This window comes from Fusarium mangiferae (genome assembly GCF_900044065.1).
Source record: "Fusarium mangiferae strain MRC7560 genome assembly, contig: FMAN_scaffold006, whole genome shotgun sequence".
In the NCBI taxonomy this organism is placed as follows: domain Eukaryota; kingdom Fungi; phylum Ascomycota; class Sordariomycetes; order Hypocreales; family Nectriaceae; genus Fusarium; species Fusarium mangiferae.
Genome location: NW_024573926.1, coordinates 2,496,878 through 2,516,286, shown reverse-complemented (window position 1 = coordinate 2,516,286; position 19,409 = coordinate 2,496,878). Strand labels below are relative to the sequence as shown.

The window sequence follows — 19,409 nt, the reverse complement described above, 5'->3', positions numbered from 1 at the left end:
TTCGAGAAACGATATAGCTTCCAAGAATCTGATTTGTTTTATGCAATTGATAAATAAGACTGCGAAATTGCCTATGTGCAGTTAGTCCTGGAATAGATAGGCTATATACAGTTCTTATTGAAGTAACTCTTTATCTAAGAATATACTAAATATAGAATGATTTTACTTTTATATTGACGTATTGATCTTATGTCTTGCTTATTTTTTGGCGGATAGCCTTACGGACTCTCCGTCTCCATAGCGCCATGAAGATAGTGTAGGGTAGGCTACCCAACTGTGCAGGTAACTGAATAGATTCTAGATCATGTGTCTTAAGCCTTATTTTGGCTAAAATTAATAAACCAACTTAGAACCTGTATCCCCAGTGATGAAGATGCTTAGATAAGCTTACCATGTCTTGGTAGAGCTTTTGTTACGGTTAGTCTTGGCTCAATGTTGGGAGGTTGTCTTGCTCGCCACGGTTTGGTCTAGCCAAAATTCATCGCCCACATTTCCGAGCCCCACCCCCCGCAAAGCCGATCCGTGAACGCGGTGCTTTGCACGGAGAAGACCGGGGAGCATCAAAGGGCAGAATGGAATTCCAGTGAGTCTCGATACCATGTGCTATAAGGGCTGACCTGGCTTAATGAGAAGAAAGAAGAAATACACCCAACATCATCATTTTACATCAACGGTATTAGCAACACGAACTTAGACTTACTGCATCATGGCTCGAACACATCTCAAGCGTCCCGCCTCGGCCAACTCGATAAGTAAAGCCACCAATGGTTCACTGCCCGATGTCCCCAAGATAGTCAAGGATGTGATTGATAGCGTCCGGCGAGAAGGCGATGCTGCTGTACAGCGTTACAGCGAGCAATTCGACAAATGGTCTCCTTCCAGCTTCAAACTGTCTAAGGAGGACATCGACCAAGTCATTGCCCGAGTCCCAGAGCAAGTCATCAAGGATATCAAAGCAGTTCAAACCAACGTCCGAAAGTTTGCAGAGGCCCAACTGAACTCAATCAAAGAGTTTGAGATCGAGATGGCTCCTGGTGTATTTCTTGGTCAGAAGAACAACCCAATTGACTCAGTGGGAGCGTGAGTACTCGATAGCTCAGACTCATAGTTCTATGATGTGCTAATAGTTATCTAGATACATCCCTGGAGGTCGGTACCCTTTGCTGGCCTCTGCACACATGACCATTTTGACGGCCAAGGTTGCTGGCGTCAGAAATGTAGTAGCCTGCACGCCTCCGGCAGCGGGTGAGATTCCCCTGGCCACAGTTGCTGCCATGCATCTCGCAGGAGCAGATGAGATTTTCATCCTTGGCGGCATCCAAGCAGTTGCAGCAATGGCAATTGGCACGGAAACTGTGCCCAAGGTCGATTTCATCGCCGGTCCAGGTAACGCTTTTGTTGCTGAGGCAAAGAGGCAGTTGTTTGGTCAGATTGGAATCGACCTCTTTGCCGGGCCAACAGAAGTTTTGATCGTAGCGGACGAAACAGCAGATCCGTACATGGTCGCCACCGATCTTCTTTCTCAGGCTGAGCATGGGCCAGATACGCCTGCTGTCTTGATCTGCACCTCGGCCGAAGTGGCAAAGGGTGCCATAAAATACTGCGATGAGCAACTGGCTACCCTTAAAACAGCAGCAGTAGCTAGTGTCTCTTGGCGTGACTACGGGGAGGTCATTCTCGCTGATACGGTTGATGAGGCCTATCAGATTGCCGACGAATTTGCTTCCGAACATGTCCAAATTCTCACAGCAAACCCCAGAGAGGCGCTTACCAAGATGCAACACTACGGAGCCCTGTTTCTAGGTCCTATGACCTGCGTTTCTTATGGTGACAAGGTAAGAAGTGTCGAGTCCCTCTTGAAAGTCACCGAGACTAACATTGTTGCGCTCAGTGTATTGGCACGAACCACGTTCTACCTACAAAGCACGCGGCAAGGTATACTGGTGGTTTGTGGGTTGGAAAGTTCCTCCGGACTGTGACTTATCAGGAGGTCAAGTCTGCTCAGGCAAGCGGTGAGCTTGGTCAGCTCTGTGGGAGAGCTGCGCGGGTTGAACTCTTTGAGGGACACGCGAGGTCTGGAGATATTCGTGCACATCGATACATTGGGGACAAATTTGAGTGGATCAAGCCGTGATCGGACACTTAGAAAAGAATTATGCATTATCCTTACTATGCTATCTGATTTTAGCTACCCTTGTCTTGTAGCCGATGAACTGTTTAGTTTCTCGGGACCACTCCTTGCCCTCCACATCCGAGGTAAACTTTAAGCTATTCACGAGCGGGCTTGAAAGGCAACTGCCGAGACTTCTTTAATACTAAAGTTCTCACCCTCTATGCATTTGTTCTCACCAAACCGGATTCACATACATACACAACCAAGATGGACAACAAAACACCTGCCAACAACGCGCGAAAGGATCTGAGAACGATCAAGCGGTTCGTTACCACTCACACTCCTGAAGGCACCACGACTTTCTCAGACATCATACCCGAGGACGCTCCCTTTCAAACTCTACCAGACAATGTCGACTTTGCCCTCTGTTACGCGACCGACAAATTCCCCGTCAACTTGAACGACGAAGCAGATATTGAAACATATCGACACTATACTGAAAACCTTCCAGGCATTACTCTGCCGACGGGTACAGTCCTTCGCGTCGTTGATATACCTCCTGGCGCTATATCTCCAATGCATCGCACAATCAGCTTGGACTATGGAGTCGTCTTGGAAGGGGAGATTGACTTGATCCTCGACTCTGGAGAGAAGCGAGTCATGAAGAGAGGTGATATATCGGTTCAGCGGGGGACCAATCATGCGTGGAAGAACAGGAGCGAGGAATCATGGGCAAGAATGCTCTATGTTTTGCAGCCGGCTACAAGCCTGAAAGTTGCCAGTCAAGAACTCCGCGATAACTCGATGCATACCATTCCTGGATATGAGGAGGAGTAAACAAGGACTACAAGAACCAATCATGTGACCTTTGATAGCAAATTTAACTATTATTGCCTCAGAGCATCCTCGAGCCATGCAACGATGCACTATCGTCTTAAATTATGCCAGATAAGCTAGCGTAACACAGCCTCAAGAGATTTATGTCAGTGCGCGTTCAGGGACTATCAACGTGCCAGACCACTCCTTGCTAGGGTGAGACTAGTGGACTAAGTAGCATCGACCGATGCGGAGTAGAGGCGGCGTTCCTAACACACTCAATGTCCCCCACATCGGCTTCCCTTCGCCTATACGTCGATTTCGGCTCGGCCCAGCTTGTCCAGAAGCTGTTCAAGGTTCTCGACCAAAGGCGGGACAGCGTCGACGTGCGAGAAATTGGCACTCAGAATGCCAACAACATAGTTCACGACCGCCTCCCGGTCCATCAATCGGATGGGGGAACTACCGTGCTGAGGTGCGCATGGTTGAATGATTGCAACCGAAGGCACCCCTCGGCTGATAAACCTCTGAACGAGTGGAGATTCCGGCCCATTCAAACAGACCATCTCCTCAGGGTTAAGGATTGGATCATTCTTATTTGCTCCCTTGACTTGTGACACCACCGCATAGGCCCAGAGGGCAAGGTTCGCTTGATATAAAGCAATGGTGTAAAAGCCCCGGAGCCGACCAGGCTCGAACATCTCTGCTGCTCTTATGATCTGGCCGGCGTACCATATTGCTTTCCGTGACTCTGGGCTGTTGGTCCAGTCCAGAAGTACAGACAGAGCGTGCCGGGCATCGCTCTGCTGTCCCTTGCCCGCAAACAGCTCAACCTCCTCAAAAGGAATGTGCAAGTGCATATACACGAGATGATACATCATGGTCACCGGACCATCCTGCCAGCTTGCCTCATCGCCCATCATGTTGACGCGGAATCGATGCAATATCTGGATGATCTCTTGCTGCCGAAGAGTCAATGCTGGGTCCGAATGTGTGGGCTTGTTTAGCACGGCAATGGTTTGTAGACATTGCCAAACCATTCCCCAGATACCGGAAAGGATCACAAGCTGACAAAACGGAACGTCATAACTGCTGTCGATTTCTGCAGAGTTGCGGAAGTAATCGTACAACCCAACCCTTGTGTGATGGCGCTGCTCCCTCAAGTATATGGCTTTCCATGTCTCTGCATCCTTGGCAAGCCATAGATCACTAGACTCTGGCAGAGGCGTTTTGAGCTCCGAGAAAGATATCAAGGGACATGTCGACATGGCAATGCTGACTTGAGTATCTTGAATAAAGCAGTGATAGATGAGTCTGTTGTAATTCTCTTGCTCAATCCACGCAAGCCACTTGTTCTGTAAGGTTTCGCCTGTGTCTTCTGGCAAAGGAGGATCAGCGGCAGTATAAGCATTGCTAAATCTTCTACCGCGCCGTAGCATCTGTGATCGAATTAGAAGGTACCCGATGATAAATTTTAATTTGAAATAAATTAACGAGAAGGGATGACATACAGTGAAGGGCATCTGGCGCTGACTCTCTGCAATCTCCATCTTCCTCTTGATACCACTCCACAGCCCCATCTCGATATCCAGCACAAAGGCTTGGAGAGCCCAGAGAGTTCTGGTCATAGAATTCGCCTTTTCAAACATGACGGGCAGAGACAAACGAGCCACCTCATGGAGAGCGAAACCAAGAGAATGCAAGATCTTGGAGTCGGCAAACATGGTGCCCATGTTGACAATGGTGAGAATAAGCTCTGCACCCTGTTGATTTGGTTCGAATGAAGGACCATGTATCCACGAGTCGGTCTGGACACTATGATGAGAGAAGAAGCTCTCGATGAGCTTGGAAAGAATCTCGGAGTGAGGGAATGCTCTGATGATGGCGAGTTTACTTTCTGGTTTACAAGCGTTCAGTGTCAACAGCAGCAGCTGGTCTCTGAGACCAACAGACAGTGGTTTGAACCGCTGACTGCATACCTCCAAGCCGTTGAGCTGAATAGCGTCCTGGGGACTGTCACCAAGAACAGACAGGGCTTTGATGTTGGAGTTGAGGTGGTCATTCTGCGAAGGCTCCCACATTCCAAGGGCTGATTCCTTATACGCGACATGACCCAACACAGCTGGGCGTGAATTATTGGCTTGATTCGGCGTTTGAATCTGAAGGTTGAGTGCAGCAGATGCCTTTGGCTCCAGCAGGATTCCGTTGTAATAAAAGGATGGACTGCAGGGCAGGTCCCAGAGATCCATGGCAACATCGTCAAACCGCGTATCCCCATCGACGCGGAAGTCCAAGGGACCGTGGGACAGAAGTGGATCGTACATGTGGTGGTGAATGCTAGCCAGGTCGGCCTGCTCTATCGGACGGCTCTCTTGTCCCTCCACAGGAGTCATGACCCCTTTCAGGAACTTGGAGAAGTCGTCCTCTGACAAGCTTAGCTGACTCGGTTCGAGCACGGGTATGAATAGTTCTTGATCTGCTTTGTTCAGCAATTAGCCCCTTAAAGGAGCGACGAACATTATCCTCACCTATGGTAGACTGAATGCTAGTGTCTGGTGACGTCTTTTCTCCTATTTCTGTGAACCGCGTATCTCGCTCGCAGGTGATTCCCTTGGCCACGCAGCGTCTACAGGATGGATCCTCATCGCACTTGAGCTTGGATCCCGCACAAGCTTTACAAGCTTGAGCAACACGAGGCGCAGCATTTGACATGCGCTTGTATCGCTTCGCACTAGACTCTGAGCCATTATGTCCAAGCACATGACGTTTGAGGATATCTCTTATCGACGCAATAAGGTTAGTGATTGCCGACTTGGTGGTGTGATTACATACTGGCGCCCAAAGGCCTTATCGCAAATATGACAGCGAAACGGCTTATCTTGCGCATCTATAGTGAATGTCAGTAAATTGGAAGACCGGAACATTGCACTGCTCCCACTGACGAGATCGAATATGTCGGGTCAAGTGGTCCACGCGCCCGAACGACCGTTGGCAGTAGGAGCATTGGAAAGGGTTCTGTTGAGGAGACGACAGGCGTCTCTTTGTCGTGGCCGGAGCGCTCATATCGTTTGTGACTGCCAGAGTAGGGATGAAAAAATGATCATTGTCACGGTGGAAGGATGGCCGTGATGTTGCTGGGCTGGACCAGTCTAGGCTGCGCCATGATATTAGAGCGAGTGAAGACTAACTTAGTATGGTAAATTCTGGGGTTCATCGGGATGTGGGCGATGCGGGGAAAAAGACGCTAGTACAGGGATCTTCGCGTCAATGACCCTAGGGTAGGCATGACATTAGACGGGGGGCATGCTTAAAGGGAGCTGTGACGAGCAGGCAATGAGCAACTGGTGTTGGATGGGGAGTTCTTATTTGTTGCCGTGACTTCACTTCGTCCTTGCACGACAAGGACAAGATCGACAGTGAGATGACGAGTCTCTTAGTGGCGATCTCATCCAAAGGGAATAATTGGTAGCAACCTTTAATTTCTGAAAGGGTACCTGACTGGACACTGCTATCGAGTAATACGCTTCACCATACCAGGCTTAATATCGTGTCTGAATCCCTGAAAATATCTACTCGCCCACCTCACGATCCACATTCCAGTGAACAAATTTCTCAATGTAGCCCCAGCTCCATGTAGCATGGCGAATCCTTCGACCCCAAATATAGATAGGCACCCAGCACAGAATAACAGCCCCTGAGATTCCAGCCATGGCACCAAATGCATTTGCATATCCACTCTTATCAATCCATGGATTAGTGTAGAAAGAGAGGAGAAAACCGAAAGCAGCTAAATTTTGTCAGCTTCATTGATCAGGCCAGGCTATGGAGGCAGTAGACTTACACTTGAACGCCAGCTGCGTGACTGCTAACTCTCCTGCAACGGGACGATAGCTGTCAATTGTGTAGACCAGGCTAACGTTGGTAGCTTGAACGATTGCCATGTTCACTATCGACTCGTATTAGCATTTACAATTGCGTGAGACAGTTCTGCGCAGACTTACAAAGACCCAGACCAAGGGTAGGGACAATCCAGTGCAAGTTGCGATCGATGCCTACTCCATATAGAACCAAGGACAGCGGCGCGACCACAAGCGAGATGAGGATAGCAGGTAGTCGCATCTCTGGCTCTCGAATACCACCATTCTTCCGAGTCAGACGATCCGCCACCTTATCACTAAAGTGACCTCCAAAGAATGCCCCGACACCAGCCCCTATGGGACACGAGATGAAGCATAAGCCGGATTGCCACGGCTTGAAGCCATATGTGGCGTCAAACGCTACAGCAAAGTTGGAGCTGATGGCAACGAGGAAGCCGATGGTAACAGACATGACGAGGGTAGCCCAAAGCACAGGAGGGAGGGTGAGGAGGACAATTGGCCGGAAGAATAGCTTGAGCAAGGACTCTTTCGTGTGTATACCGCTGTACAAGGACAGATTTTGCCAAAATGTGCGCTTTGAGGCTGGCGGATTCGATACGTGCCCAGACGCCGAGGCTTCGTCAAATTGAACCTTCTCAATATCCTCATCCTGATCCTTGCGAGTGGTTTCGATATGCGTATGCGTTCCTTCTGTAACCTCCTGACGGTTGTAGACTGTCTCAGGAAATGTGAAGATGATGAGAATGGTACACACTCCAATCAAGGCCACCGATATCCAGTAGATATACCGCCAGCTCAGGTTGATGGTAATGAGTCCAGCAACAATAATTCCAGCACCTACACCAGCGGATAGTGCAGTAGTATATATACTATTCGTGTGGGTGGTTAGACAAGCCAAGTTAGGTATATGAAGATGGTCACTTACGCCATGGCGGCACCTCTCTCGTGCAAGAAGAACAAGTCCGAGATAGTCAAAGGGGCGAGACACTCAGCGACGCCCGAGGCGAAGCCCATGAGGATACGCGCAGCCAAAGCACTGCCGTATGTTGTAGCACCACCAGCCCAAGCAGCGACGGCTGTATAGAGTATAAAGGACGTAACATAGGTAGGTCGACGGCCGAACTTTGCAACGAAGGGCATCCATATCAGGTTTCCCATGCCCTGGAGAAGAGCAGTGGTGGTGAAGAAATAGGCGATCTTGGAAACTTGGGCACTGAAATCGGGACCAGGTGGACCAAAGAAGGACTCGGTGGTACTGACGATGGCGACAGACGGTCCAGCCGCCAGGAAGTTGCTGAAGAAAATGGCGCACGAGACGAGGATGGCGATGTAGAAGCGGTATGCCTTGGACCTATGCAGTGCTCAGCATGCTTTACGAGCGTGAGGACATGAGCCAGGCGAGAGCTAGCTTACCAGTTAAGAGGATCGTTGGGATCATTCGTTGGGGTTGGTATGAGGATTATCTCGTTGGTCTCTTCATTGCGGAGGCGTAGACCTCCCAGCATGTCGTTACGGCCATCAGCCGTGCCCGTGTCGGTCTTGCGAATATCGATAGACATGGTGTTGATGTACAAGTGGTCAAGGAATAACAATTAACGAGTTTGACTGATGCACAGCAAAAGCTGACGAATCGCGAGCCTCAGGCGAAAAGAACAGGATCGGCTGTCGAATGTCCTAGAGCCCTTGAAAAGCTGATTGAGTGAAAGAGGGCATATCGGAATGTATTTAAGCTCGAATACGACCTGCGCAGCCTAACAGACACTCACGTTGGCGAGCATGCACTGAATGTGTCGATGGCTGGTTAGCCTGGAAAGGGGGACAAAATCTGCTAGCGACGCGCTCTAACGCGGATGAGGGGCGGCTCCACCAACCACTAGCGTGTCTTCCCCACGGGGATTAATGCAGTGAAAGCAAATACTCTAGATAGCAAGAGTTTCTTGCCGACGCTCCCCCAGAAAACCCCACAAAGTGCAAGGGTATGTGACTCTGTTGGGTTGCAGAATGAATTAGAATGGTACTGTGCTTTCTGGTCTAAACGGGCTAGAGGACAGGATAGTGACAGTCCCCTGCCATATTAACTCAAAGTGGCTTGGTGTCGACCACAAGCCGATCCGATGTGGTCTTCAACCCCTCAATCATCTTCGGCCCCTCCTGTAGTCGTCGATACGAGAAAACAGTACATGGAGGTCGTGCATCGGGACCGTAATCATCGTTCTGTCCAAAATGCCGAGGTTAAGGTTCAAAGGACCCTGGTGCATAATTCGTTTCAGCACATTTAGATAAGACGCAAGCCATTGTTCTGCAGACATAAACCATTGAGAAGCATCTACAAACAAAAATAAAAAGAGATTCAACACCAACGACCTGTAAACATCGCTACTTTCCTTATCTCAGGTTCCTCGCCGTTGCGAAAAGAGCAGTCGTATCATAGCTCGGACACCATGGAATCCAACGGCGTCTCTCACGCAGCCACCAATGGCCACACTGCCGCCAAGTCCGATGGGCTCAACATCGTCATTATCGGAGCCGGTATAGGCGGTCTCACTGCTGCTATATTCCTCCGCAGGCAGGGCCATCGAGTCACCTTGTTGGAGCAATCCCGCTTTGCCAATGAGGTCGGAGCGGCGATGCACCTTGCCCCCAACGCCAATGGAATCCTTCGCCGACTTGGTATCTTTGCAGAGACCATAGGCGCAAATGTCTTTGAACGGGTATGTAGCTCCAAACTCGATATACTTCTAGATGTCGAACAATCAGAGACTTACGCTATGACTGCAGATTACAGAGTTCAACGCGGCCAATGAAGTGGTCCGTGATGCCGATATCACAGGAGCGAACAGGATCTGGCAGCATCCATGGCACTTGGTCCATCGCGTACGGTTGCATCAGGAGCTCAAGCGACTTGCAACAACACCAGAAGGACCCGGCATTCCTGCGGTGCTCCGGACGTCCAGCCGCGTTGTTGATGTTGACACAGAAACAGCTACCGTCTTCTTGGAGGATGGCAGCCAAGTTCAGGGCGACTTGGTCGTTGGCGCTGATGGAGTTCATGTAAGCAACGATACCTTCGACCTCCGATGTTGCATCCCTCTACTAGGCGTTTGACTGACAAGGATCTCTGCATAACAGTCTCGCTCCCGAAGCAAAGTCGTTGGAAAGGACTGGAAAGCATACAGTTCAGGCAAGAGTGCTTTCCGCTTCCTCGTTCCCCGTAAAGATGTTCTCGAAGACCCGGAAACCGCCCATTTTGCACAACATAACGGCCAACTCATCATATGTTATGCCGCCGACAGACGCATTGTCATGTATCCATGCGATGACAACAAGATGTTTAACTTTGTCTGCATTCATCCGCGAGAGGAGAGCGACCCTGGGAGTAAAGAAGGTATGTTATGCCCAGAGGATTGACTTCGCAAGGATTACTGACTAATACTGGTAAGACTGGAACAACGAGACGAGCACGTCGGTGTTGTTGGGTGTGTACAAGGATTTCGATCCTGCTTTATTGAAGCTCCTCAGCAAAGCCAGCCCAGAATCCCTCAAGGCATGGGAGCTACTAGACATGGATGTTCTCCCAACATGGACCGACAAGAGACTGACCCTTCTTGGCGATGCTGCTCATCCTTTTCTCCCTCGTGAGTATATCCTCAACACCAACACCCACGATACGTATTTTTTGCATCAAAACGTATTAACCAAGTTCTTTCAGACCAAGGGCAGGGTGCAGGTGTTGCTATCGAAGACGCTGCCTCCCTCGCAGTCGTTCTACCACTAGGTACCTCACCGGAAGAGGTCCCTGAGCGGCTACATCTCTACCAAGAATTTCGTTACGACCGGGCAAACCGGATCCAAGAGTTCTCACGACAGGCTGGAAAGGATAAGCCTGACAAGGATTTTGACAGTCAGTAAACCTTGCAGACGCACCTGTCATCTCACAACTAACAGTCGTTTTTACTTAGTGATGGCGTATACCAACTTCAACTTGGGCCACGATGAATGGGACAATTCTACCAATCTTTTCAGGAAGTGGGACTGGGCTCGGAAACCTCATCTCTACTGGAGAATGCCCGTGTCTTTTGGACCCTTCCCTGGTCCACGCCAGACCTTCACAGGCGAAGCTAGGAATGCTACCAACTCGACATTCACAACAGCCTCCATCAAGTTCAAGACCTCACGAACTCTTCTACAGAATCTCTTTCCTTCTACCTCTTTCCGATTCAAGAGTCCTGGGACAGTCGCATATGCTAGCTTCTCCCAGACCACGCTCAATAAAATGGAGTGGCTCGGCGGCTCTGGGTACAGACATATAGGGCTGTACATCCATGGTGTGCAGTATGTACAAAAAGACGGCACCGTTCGCGATGGTACATTCCTGCCCATCTTGTGGGAAAGCCTCACAGATCCGATTGTTAGTGGCCGGGAAGAGCTCGGAATGCCAAAGCTGTATTGCTCCATCGACATTTGGAAGCGTGCAAACAGTTACCGAATCCAGACTGGCTGGCAAGGCGTCAATTTTGGCTCATTCACCCTTGAAGGTCTTCGAGAGGTTGACAGTGGGAGCTCCAAGGGGACGATCGGAGGCGAAGACGATGAAGGAATATTTGCGTACAAGTACATCCCCAAGGTGGGAGATCGTGGCAAGGCAGATGTGGAGCATGCTACCTTTGTGCCGCACGCAGAGGAGTCCAAGGTCGTCCCGAGTAAAGTTCTGAGGGTCTTCACTGCAGACAAGGCCAGCTTTGAGTTTGATCCTCATGATTGGGAGGCTCTGCCGACGCTGCACCACGTCGTCTCGAGGTTGGCAGAAGTCCCCGTGTATGAGATTCTGGGTGCAAAGGTTGTTGAGGGTGTTGGTGTCCCAGATGTCTCCAGTGCTCGAAGGATTGACTGAGGAATAGATGGCCAGCCCTAAAGATAGAAATGTTATGATTTTAGTCGTATGGAAAGAATGAATCAATATACAGTATCTCACTATCGCTAATTGGGATTTGTTTCAAGACTTTTGGACAGTTCAATATCACCCTAAATTATCCTAATACTCTTTGAACTACTTCATAGGGTCCTTCTTAAGTGCACAGTCTTTAATTGGCAGGAATGTTTCATCTCTCACTATTTTCAACGATTTCCAATTACAATCTTTCGATAATGTGTAGCAGTAGCTAATCGATGTGAAGTCCTCCGTTCACATGCAAATGTACACCATTGACCCAGCTCGCCCGCTCATCACATAGAAATCCCACAGCAAACGCAATCTCTTCTGGTGTACCCATCCGCTTTCCTGCGGGCGTAGCATCGATTGTAGGCTGCAAGATCCGCATGGCCTCCTCACCAGCAGCCAGGAAGCCCTCGGTCTTGGTAGGACCTGGAGACACGGCATTTACGGTGCACCCGTACTTGGGAGGAAGCTCCTTAGCCCAGCATTTAGTGAAGGAATCAACCATGCCTTTGGTCCCGGCATAGATGGTCTGCAAGGGAGGAGAGCCTCGTGAGCTAGCGGAACAGATGTTGACTATTCGTCCACTTCCCCGCGTTAGGTGCGGAAGGCTACTCTGGGTCAAGAGAAAGGTGCTGCGCCCATTAACATTGACCAGCAGATCCCAATCATCTAAAGTTTGCTCCTCAAAAGGTTTGTTGACTGCCAGCGCCACGTTGTTGACAACTATGTCTAGTCGGCCAAATTCTTGAATGGTTGCGTCTACCAGCGTCTTGGGGCCTTGAGTAGTACCCATGTCGGCGCAAACAGCGATGCATCTAGTTGGTAGGGACGCCGCCTTGTTGTTGGCATTGTCTGCTTGAGAAGAGAATGGGTAATTGATGGTGACATTCGCTCCGCGAGACGCAAGCTCATGGGCAATGGCAAAACCTATGCCGCTGTCGCTTCCTGATACAATGGCTACTTTGCCAGCAAGGGGCTGTTGTGTCGGCATGGCAGACATGCTATTCTGGCTTTTGATGTGATTTGAAACAATGAAATCGAGAATTGTGGTTGGCGACTCGCTCAGCTGCTTTGTCCCCTGAAGATTGTTTTAGTTCAGTAATTACAGGTGCCCCCACTGCATTTTTGGGCGCCTGCGATCGGCTGAGGGGGCGCTCCAAGTAGGCTAAGACCGCCAGCTCTCACCTCCTCTCGGAATGTGGTCCCAGTATCCCCCGAGCCCCCGCAGTCCGATCATATTTGGGCGGAGTAGCTTCGGCTCTCCAAGCATCTGGACTAATTATCCACCATGTTGATTGAATTCTGATCGTATAAGGCGCGTAAGAAGGACGGTTATTCGTATAGTAGAGCACATCCACATTAACAAGACTATCATCCCTGCCAAACTCAAATCTACCCAACCAACGACCATGACACAAATCGATGCTCTTGCGCAGGCGAAATCTCAACTGCCTCCTTCATTTCCCATCATCTGGCGAGGTGATGTGAGTTGGGAAAGGGCCAGGGTAGGCCGCGTCTTCAACCACCGCCGACCATCCAGTCAGCCTCTTGCCGTGGTCGAAGCCACCAGGGAGGATCACATCGTAGAGGCAGTCCGTCTTGCGCGCACTTTGGGAGCCCGGGTCTCAGTGCGCTCTGGTGGTCACAGTTGGGCAGCCTGGAGTGTACGAGAGGGTGCCATTCTTATCGACCTGGGCAAGTACCACGAGTTCCTTCTAGACGACAGTACCGGAGTGCTGCAAGCATCACCTAGCATGACTGGAAGAATGGTCAACAAGCTCCTGGGCTTACGTGGTCGCATGTTCCCTGGTGGCCACTGCCCAGAGGTTGCTCTTGGAGGGTTTCTTCTGCAAGGCGGCATGGGGTGGAATTGTAAGGTGAGGTGACTGAAGAAAGACCATAGCATCCGTACTGACATTATCGTTGAAGAACTGGGGCTTTGCTTGTGAAAGGTTGGTGGCTCTCGACGTGGTGACGGCCGATGGGGAGAAGCGACACTGCGATAAAACAACCAACGCGGAATTATACTGGGCGGCACGTGGATCAGGTCCAGGTAAGCCTTTTTCTTTCTGAGACGAATCAACATATAGCTCACGCTTTTTCCCTCATGGTATAGGATTCCCGGCTGTTGTTACCAGATTCTATCTCCAAACAATTCCTGCCTTCAGCCAAATGCGATCATCAGTCTACATATACGAAAAGAAAGATTATGAAGCGGCCTTTTCTTGGGTTCTAAAGGTTAGTTCGGAGCTTCCAGTCTTTCTTGGTGACAGTTACATTAAGAGAAGACATAGCTTGCTCCGACTTTCGACGAGGGCACTGAGATAGTTGCAGTTGGCCGACATTTTCCAGGCCGGGAAGGAGAACATATCTTGATCTCTTTTGTCACTTTCAAAAATAGTGATGAAGAAGCACGGTCCGCGCTGCAGCCGGCTCAAGACTCAGCACCACCAGGTCACGTAATCTCGTGGTTTTGCGAGCCAACTTCCATGGCGGAGCAGTATGACGATCAACATTCTGCCAACCCTGAGGGTCATCGATATGCAGTTGACAACTCTTATATCCGCAATGATGCAGACGTTGTCTCTGTCTTGAAGGATTCTTTCACGTCACTCCCCACCAAAAAGTCTTTTACCCTTTGGTACGCAATGGCTCCCGGCTCTCGACGCAGTATCGAAGATGGCACGATTGAAGATATGGCACTCTCGATGCAGACCGATCATTACTTTGCGGCATATGTTGTTTGGGAAGATCAGTCCGAGGACCCCAAATGTCAATCCTGGCTTACTCATATCTTTGATAAGATCAACAGGGACTCGGAAGGATCGTATCTTGGAGATGCCGATTTTCAGAAGCGCTCAACTGCTTTCTGGGGACGGGAACAGGGCAAGAGACTCATGAACATTAGGAAGAAGTGGGACCCACAAGGCATAGTGGCTGGCTATCTCAATAAGGGAGACCGAAATGGTGTGGAAGGTTTGGAAAATGTACATAAATTATGATGCGGGTAAGGCTCGCGATGCAAGCATTACGCCACAGTAGAAGTTAGGATTATTCATTGGATCCTTGCCCTTTATGGCTCTGAAAACTCTTTCATACTTAAAACTAGTAGCTCTTTGGTGTCTTACTGTTAAGCTATTTCTTTTTTCATCAACTTTTGCAGAGTTGGTAATCAGGATGCTTAGTAGGATCAAGTTCCAACCATCGCTGTGAGGCTGGTCAGAACACCCTTCCATCATAAACCAGAGCATTGGGAACGGAGCTGACAAACATTTCTGCACCTGAGGGGACCCCAATGCGGGATCAGGAGCAAGTATTCCTCGCAAATTGTAAGCAAGGTATTGCGTCTTCTTGTGTAGATCGTCCTCAAGTCAATGAGGCACTTGATATCACCCTCATAGACCCACGTCTCATCTGCCAGTTCTCAGACTAGAACTCCTAGATAGACACAATTACTTAGAACTTTATCGAAACTCTTAATAAAATAGAAAATTCGATCTGCCAGCATATCGTACATATATATAAGCTGCTCAAAAAAACATTCCCTTAGCATAAACTCAAGCTAATATCATGCTTGGTCATGATGTAAGACACACCTCTTGGACCAAAGGCTCGAGGGTCAGGATCACTCCAAAGAAGTTCGACTAATTTTGCACCCATTTTCACCGCACCAGGTGTCCGCGAAGCTCTAGCGAAGAACCCAGCGCGGAACACATGAATATGCTCTTGACGTCTCGCGACTGAGGCCATAATAGTGCCCGGCCAGAGTAGCATTCGACGGTATGGCGACTCGCTAACAAACAATGAATAAAAGGCTGACATGGTCTGTTCTATTCGATTGTCGATTTCGACGGCGAGATTCGGGTCTGCGAGCATGTCGGGGTAGAAGGCTGACTGCAAGTATACGATAAGGCCGTGTTGATATATCATCACAGCTGTAGCTTGCTCTTCGCGAGAAGATAGGCCATTTGTGTCTTCTTTGAATGCGTTGTAGCCTTCGAGCCTTGTTAAAAGTGAAGCATACTGTTCTTGAAATGCGGTAGGGGCTATGATGCCTCTCTTCTCTTCTTCCCGGCGGGCTTCGACAAGCTGAGAGATTTCTGGAACCATCTCCCATAGACCCTGCCCAAAGCCGAGTAGAAATCCTCTGGATTTGTATGCTCTCAGTATGTCTAATGAATAGACTGATGGGTCGATTTCCACGACCTCGTCAGATAGAAAGCTGCGAGGCGTGATGGTGATTTTGATTGCATGGTAAGCATAGAGCTCCAGCATAAATCCTTTCAGGTGTTTCAATTCATTAGATGGCGTGGGACTGGATGTGAGGAGATTGATATACTGTCGACAAGCTTTGAGATGATGATACATGGAGCCACGAGAATGACCTTGAACATGCTTGTAGCTGTTAGCAACGAGTCCCATGACGTTCTCATGTGAGAGAATCTTACATCATAGACGCAGAGGAGTAATAGAATCAGCAGGATGCGGATTGGGGTAAGTGGCCCTGTCTGTTCATCCGTCGGTAGGACGATCTGACCCGTCTGATAAGATAAGAGCTTCTGTAATCCCGACAGTACAGTCGCATAATGTCCACGAGTCTCCACTTCTAAAGCTCGGGCTCTTTGGATAGTAGACGTCGTATCATTGACTGTCAGATGGGCTCCTCCAATAGCTAGGATGCAATCAAGAACCAGCTTATCGTTCGCAGCCAATGGGAGAAGATAATGAATAAAGGGGTTTCCATCTAAGCAAGGCCCTCGAGTCAGCATTTCAGCTGTGACATCCAGGTACTGCTGATAGAGCGGACGTGAGTTATCGCTTATATGAGCTAGGTTGCCGTAGGTCGGCGCGGCCCGAGGAGAAGATGACCGGGACTTGGACTGCAAGGCTGCTGAGTCTGGGGAAGGGCCGGAGGTTCTGAGTGGCTCATTGGCACTGCCGTCTTCCGGAATAGCTCTTTGAGAAGTGCTCTCCTGAGAGGGCCAAACACATTCTTGCCCGGTCCGGGTGCACGATGAGCAGACTGGCTTGACTTCATCACACTTCTTACGTTTAGTGCGACACGTAAGACATCCATTCTTTGACCGTGGGTGGTTTCGGCGCCATTTCGTGGGGAAAGGGGCGCCGCGGTATGGGAGAGCAGGGTCGTCTTGGTTTGCCATTGAGAAATAAAATGAGAAGAATTGCTAGATGCTATGTTGTCGTAGTAAGTGGGCTATAAATACACGGGATTCAGAAGAGGCAACCTGTTGATCTTGGCTCCTTTATTGGCAAGGTCGTCATAGGAATAGGGCTGAGGAGAATAAGCCACAACCAACTGCCGCTGTCACGACGATAAAGCTCGAATGGACAGGGATTTTTTCGAATCGCTAGCCAAATTGAATCACTTGCCAAAACGGAAACGTCGATTCTGCCTTGCAGGGATTGTGATCCTTTTGTCACGCTAGGGCTGTTTTAAGAAGGACACTAGGACAGCATTTGACAAGATGTAAATGCATCGAGTAATGGGCATTCGAGTCTTTTGCTGGCCAAAGATGGCATCTTGATGCAAAATCGATAGAAGCACTGTCCTGACTTCACTTCCTTTTTCGAATGAGCCATTCGTCAAGACCACGGTGCAGGTAGTCACGTCGATAAGTTAGGGCCAGGAACTTTAGCAGTCCCGCTTCCTTCAAATCCTTAACAACCAATTAAAGAACGCCCCACCGTTCTTTATACTACCTTCGATGTTGATGTTTTACCGCCCAGCCAACAGCAGAGATTGTACAAAGCTAGCGATAACCTTAACTATATACACTATGATGCTAAACTGCTATTCAATTTATCATTTTAATATTTTCTATTTAAAACTAAAGCTTCTTTTCCTCAGTTTCTATCTGTCCAATAACCCCAGCCCAGTCTTTGTATATCCCTTCTGGTAATACCCCTCTCAATGGTAGCCGTCCTCCAGATAAATGTCCAAAGCCTGGGGCCCTGAATATGCCCTCGCGAATACCTAAAACACCATGCTTGACAATAAATTCCTCAGCCATAGAGATTTTCCATTGCAGCCTCTGCACTTCTAAAAGGGCTGATTCATCCAGCGGTCGTTTGACCGACAGGGAAAACAAGCGAGTCACGGTCTTGGGGAAAATAGCTGCGAGACCATCGATTACACCTGCGGCATTGAAGATAACTATCGGCCCGAGTTGTTGGCCGAAGCCGGAGAAGACACGAAACCTGGAATGGTCGACTTCAGGGTGAAGAGATAGTTGAACATGGTGAGAGACGTTTCCGTGGGACCTATTGCATGTGAGAAACTAACGATCAAGGATTGACAAATCTGGGGAACAAACATCTTGCAGCCAACGATATTAGGATGCTGTGCCAATTTGACATAGCTATCAATGGAAATTATCAAGTTATTCGTTACACCAGGATAATTGTAACTGATGATATTGATTAGCTCGACAGCTGTTTTAGATCATGGTACGCTCTCACAGAAGTATTGGCAGAGGACTATTGTCAGCGACCAAGGTGTACCACTCCACTAGGTTATCCTGTGTCACGGCACCGCCAAAATATCCCGGCGCAAGAACAAGTCCCCATTGTGCTCCCGCCTGCTGAGCATCGGAAAGCCACTGAAGCGCCTCGTCAACGCTGTTGACGAGTACCCCCGCCATAATCGGGTAGTCGTTATACCCTGCCACGTCCAGAGCCTTACGTACACCAGAGATCAGGTTGATACGTTCAGCACTCGACATGTGAATGGCCTCGCCAGTAGAGCCCATGAGTACCAGTCCCGTGATGCCTGAATTGGCGAGGTATACGCTATGGCTGGCCTGTGTGGACACGTCGATGGCAGGTTGTAAGTCGGGAGCTTGGGGCTTGTCCTTGAAGAATGTTGGTACCGGCACGAAGACACCGTCGGGAGGAACGCGAGACGTCATATTTTTCTAGTCGTATTCAGTGTATAGGTTATATGAGCATATAGAGGATGACCAGTTGCAAGGCTCAGCTCTTAAGAGTATAGAATATGCGAAGCTGGGATAACCATTTCTGACTTTATTTTGTTTGCCACGCTGTATAGAACGGATATATAAGCTAGACTTTGCTGGACCATGTGGTGCGATTTAGGTGGAGCATTTTGTGATAGTTGGAAACGGAATGATTGATACCCGGTAAGGTATTACTGAACCACCTACCACCTTTGTGCAATGCTGCTGACAAACGAATGTCCTGCTCAGTGCAATGGAAACCGTCAGTACAATGCGTCAGGCCACACTCATTGTGATACGTGAAGTGGAGGCGTTGATGTTGCCGACGGATGAGTCTTCCGACGGATGAGTATTTTCCGATAGATATGAAGTCATTGGTTCATTGGTTCCGCCGAACTTATCCGAAACGCCATGCCCAAGATGGAGGCTCATAGTGGCATCAATCAACCATTTCCTGCGCCAAGTTGCTATTGGTCTCATTCGACACTGGTTCATCACCTTGGTGGCTTCAAGCTTCAGCACGTCGAATCATCTACACCCCCACATGATCATCCCTTAGTAGTTTGCTACCCCAGCGTTGTCTTGTTCCCCATGGGGAAACACGATCAGATGAGGCCTTGTCAACTGCCAGTCATTTTTGCTCCGTGGCTGTCCGCTCCATACTCATAAAAGCCCTCGACAAGCCCCCG

The 19,409-nt window shown here is 49.3% G+C and overlaps 8 protein-coding genes across 8 annotated transcripts; 3 read left to right on the top strand and 5 right to left on the bottom strand.

The window, feature by feature from the left end:
• Positions 1-706: 706 nt before the first annotated feature.
• FMAN_03602 (HIS-3 histidine biosynthesis trifunctional protein) lies at positions 707-2,134 on the top strand (the record flags this gene model as incomplete). The annotated part of the gene is made up of 3 exons (XM_041832444.1): positions 707-1,080; positions 1,136-1,835; positions 1,892-2,134. The coding sequence occupies 3 exons, from the start codon at positions 707-709 to the stop codon at positions 2,132-2,134; spliced, it is 1,317 nt and encodes a 438-aa protein (XP_041682906.1).
• Positions 2,135-3,237: 1,103 nt separating this feature from the next.
• On the bottom strand, positions 3,238-5,992 carry FMAN_03601 (putative transcription factor Pig1p; the record flags this gene model as incomplete). The annotated part of the gene is made up of 5 exons (XM_041832443.1): positions 3,238-4,368; positions 4,441-5,405; positions 5,458-5,708; positions 5,762-5,816; positions 5,872-5,992. The coding sequence occupies 5 exons, from the start codon at positions 5,990-5,992 to the stop codon at positions 3,238-3,240; spliced, it is 2,523 nt and encodes an 840-aa protein (XP_041682905.1).
• A 506-nt stretch (positions 5,993-6,498) lies between these two features.
• Positions 6,499-8,366, bottom strand: FMAN_03600 (uncharacterized protein; the record flags this gene model as incomplete). Its single annotated transcript, XM_041832441.1, has 5 exons — positions 6,499-6,716; positions 6,771-6,875; positions 6,931-7,676; positions 7,733-8,158; positions 8,221-8,366. The coding sequence occupies 5 exons, from the start codon at positions 8,364-8,366 to the stop codon at positions 6,499-6,501; spliced, it is 1,641 nt and encodes a 546-aa protein (XP_041682904.1).
• Positions 8,367-9,248: 882 nt separating this feature from the next.
• Positions 9,249-11,698, top strand: FMAN_03599 (uncharacterized protein; the record flags this gene model as incomplete). The annotated part of the gene is made up of 6 exons (XM_041832440.1): positions 9,249-9,518; positions 9,593-9,858; positions 9,951-10,192; positions 10,248-10,442; positions 10,517-10,708; positions 10,767-11,698. 6 exons carry the CDS (start codon positions 9,249-9,251, stop codon positions 11,696-11,698), a joined length of 2,097 nt encoding a protein of 698 aa, XP_041682903.1.
• A 268-nt stretch (positions 11,699-11,966) lies between these two features.
• FMAN_03598 (uncharacterized protein) lies at positions 11,967-12,734 on the bottom strand (the record flags this gene model as incomplete). Its single annotated transcript, XM_041832439.1, has 1 exon — positions 11,967-12,734. The coding sequence occupies one exon, from the start codon at positions 12,732-12,734 to the stop codon at positions 11,967-11,969; it is 768 nt and encodes a 255-aa protein (XP_041682902.1).
• A 418-nt stretch (positions 12,735-13,152) lies between these two features.
• On the top strand, positions 13,153-14,745 carry FMAN_03597 (uncharacterized protein; the record flags this gene model as incomplete). The annotated part of the gene is made up of 4 exons (XM_041832438.1): positions 13,153-13,620; positions 13,673-13,796; positions 13,860-13,981; positions 14,038-14,745. The coding sequence occupies 4 exons, from the start codon at positions 13,153-13,155 to the stop codon at positions 14,743-14,745; spliced, it is 1,422 nt and encodes a 473-aa protein (XP_041682901.1).
• A 544-nt stretch (positions 14,746-15,289) lies between these two features.
• On the bottom strand, positions 15,290-16,905 carry FMAN_03596 (uncharacterized protein; the record flags this gene model as incomplete). Its single annotated transcript, XM_041832437.1, has 2 exons — positions 15,290-16,138; positions 16,192-16,905. The coding sequence occupies 2 exons, from the start codon at positions 16,903-16,905 to the stop codon at positions 15,290-15,292; spliced, it is 1,563 nt and encodes a 520-aa protein (XP_041682900.1).
• Positions 16,906-17,592: 687 nt separating this feature from the next.
• On the bottom strand, positions 17,593-18,672 carry FMAN_03595 (putative dihydrodipicolinate synthase; the record flags this gene model as incomplete). The annotated part of the gene is made up of 3 exons (XM_041832436.1): positions 17,593-18,025; positions 18,079-18,171; positions 18,224-18,672. The coding sequence occupies 3 exons, from the start codon at positions 18,670-18,672 to the stop codon at positions 17,593-17,595; spliced, it is 975 nt and encodes a 324-aa protein (XP_041682899.1).
• Positions 18,673-19,409: the final 737 nt, after the last annotated feature.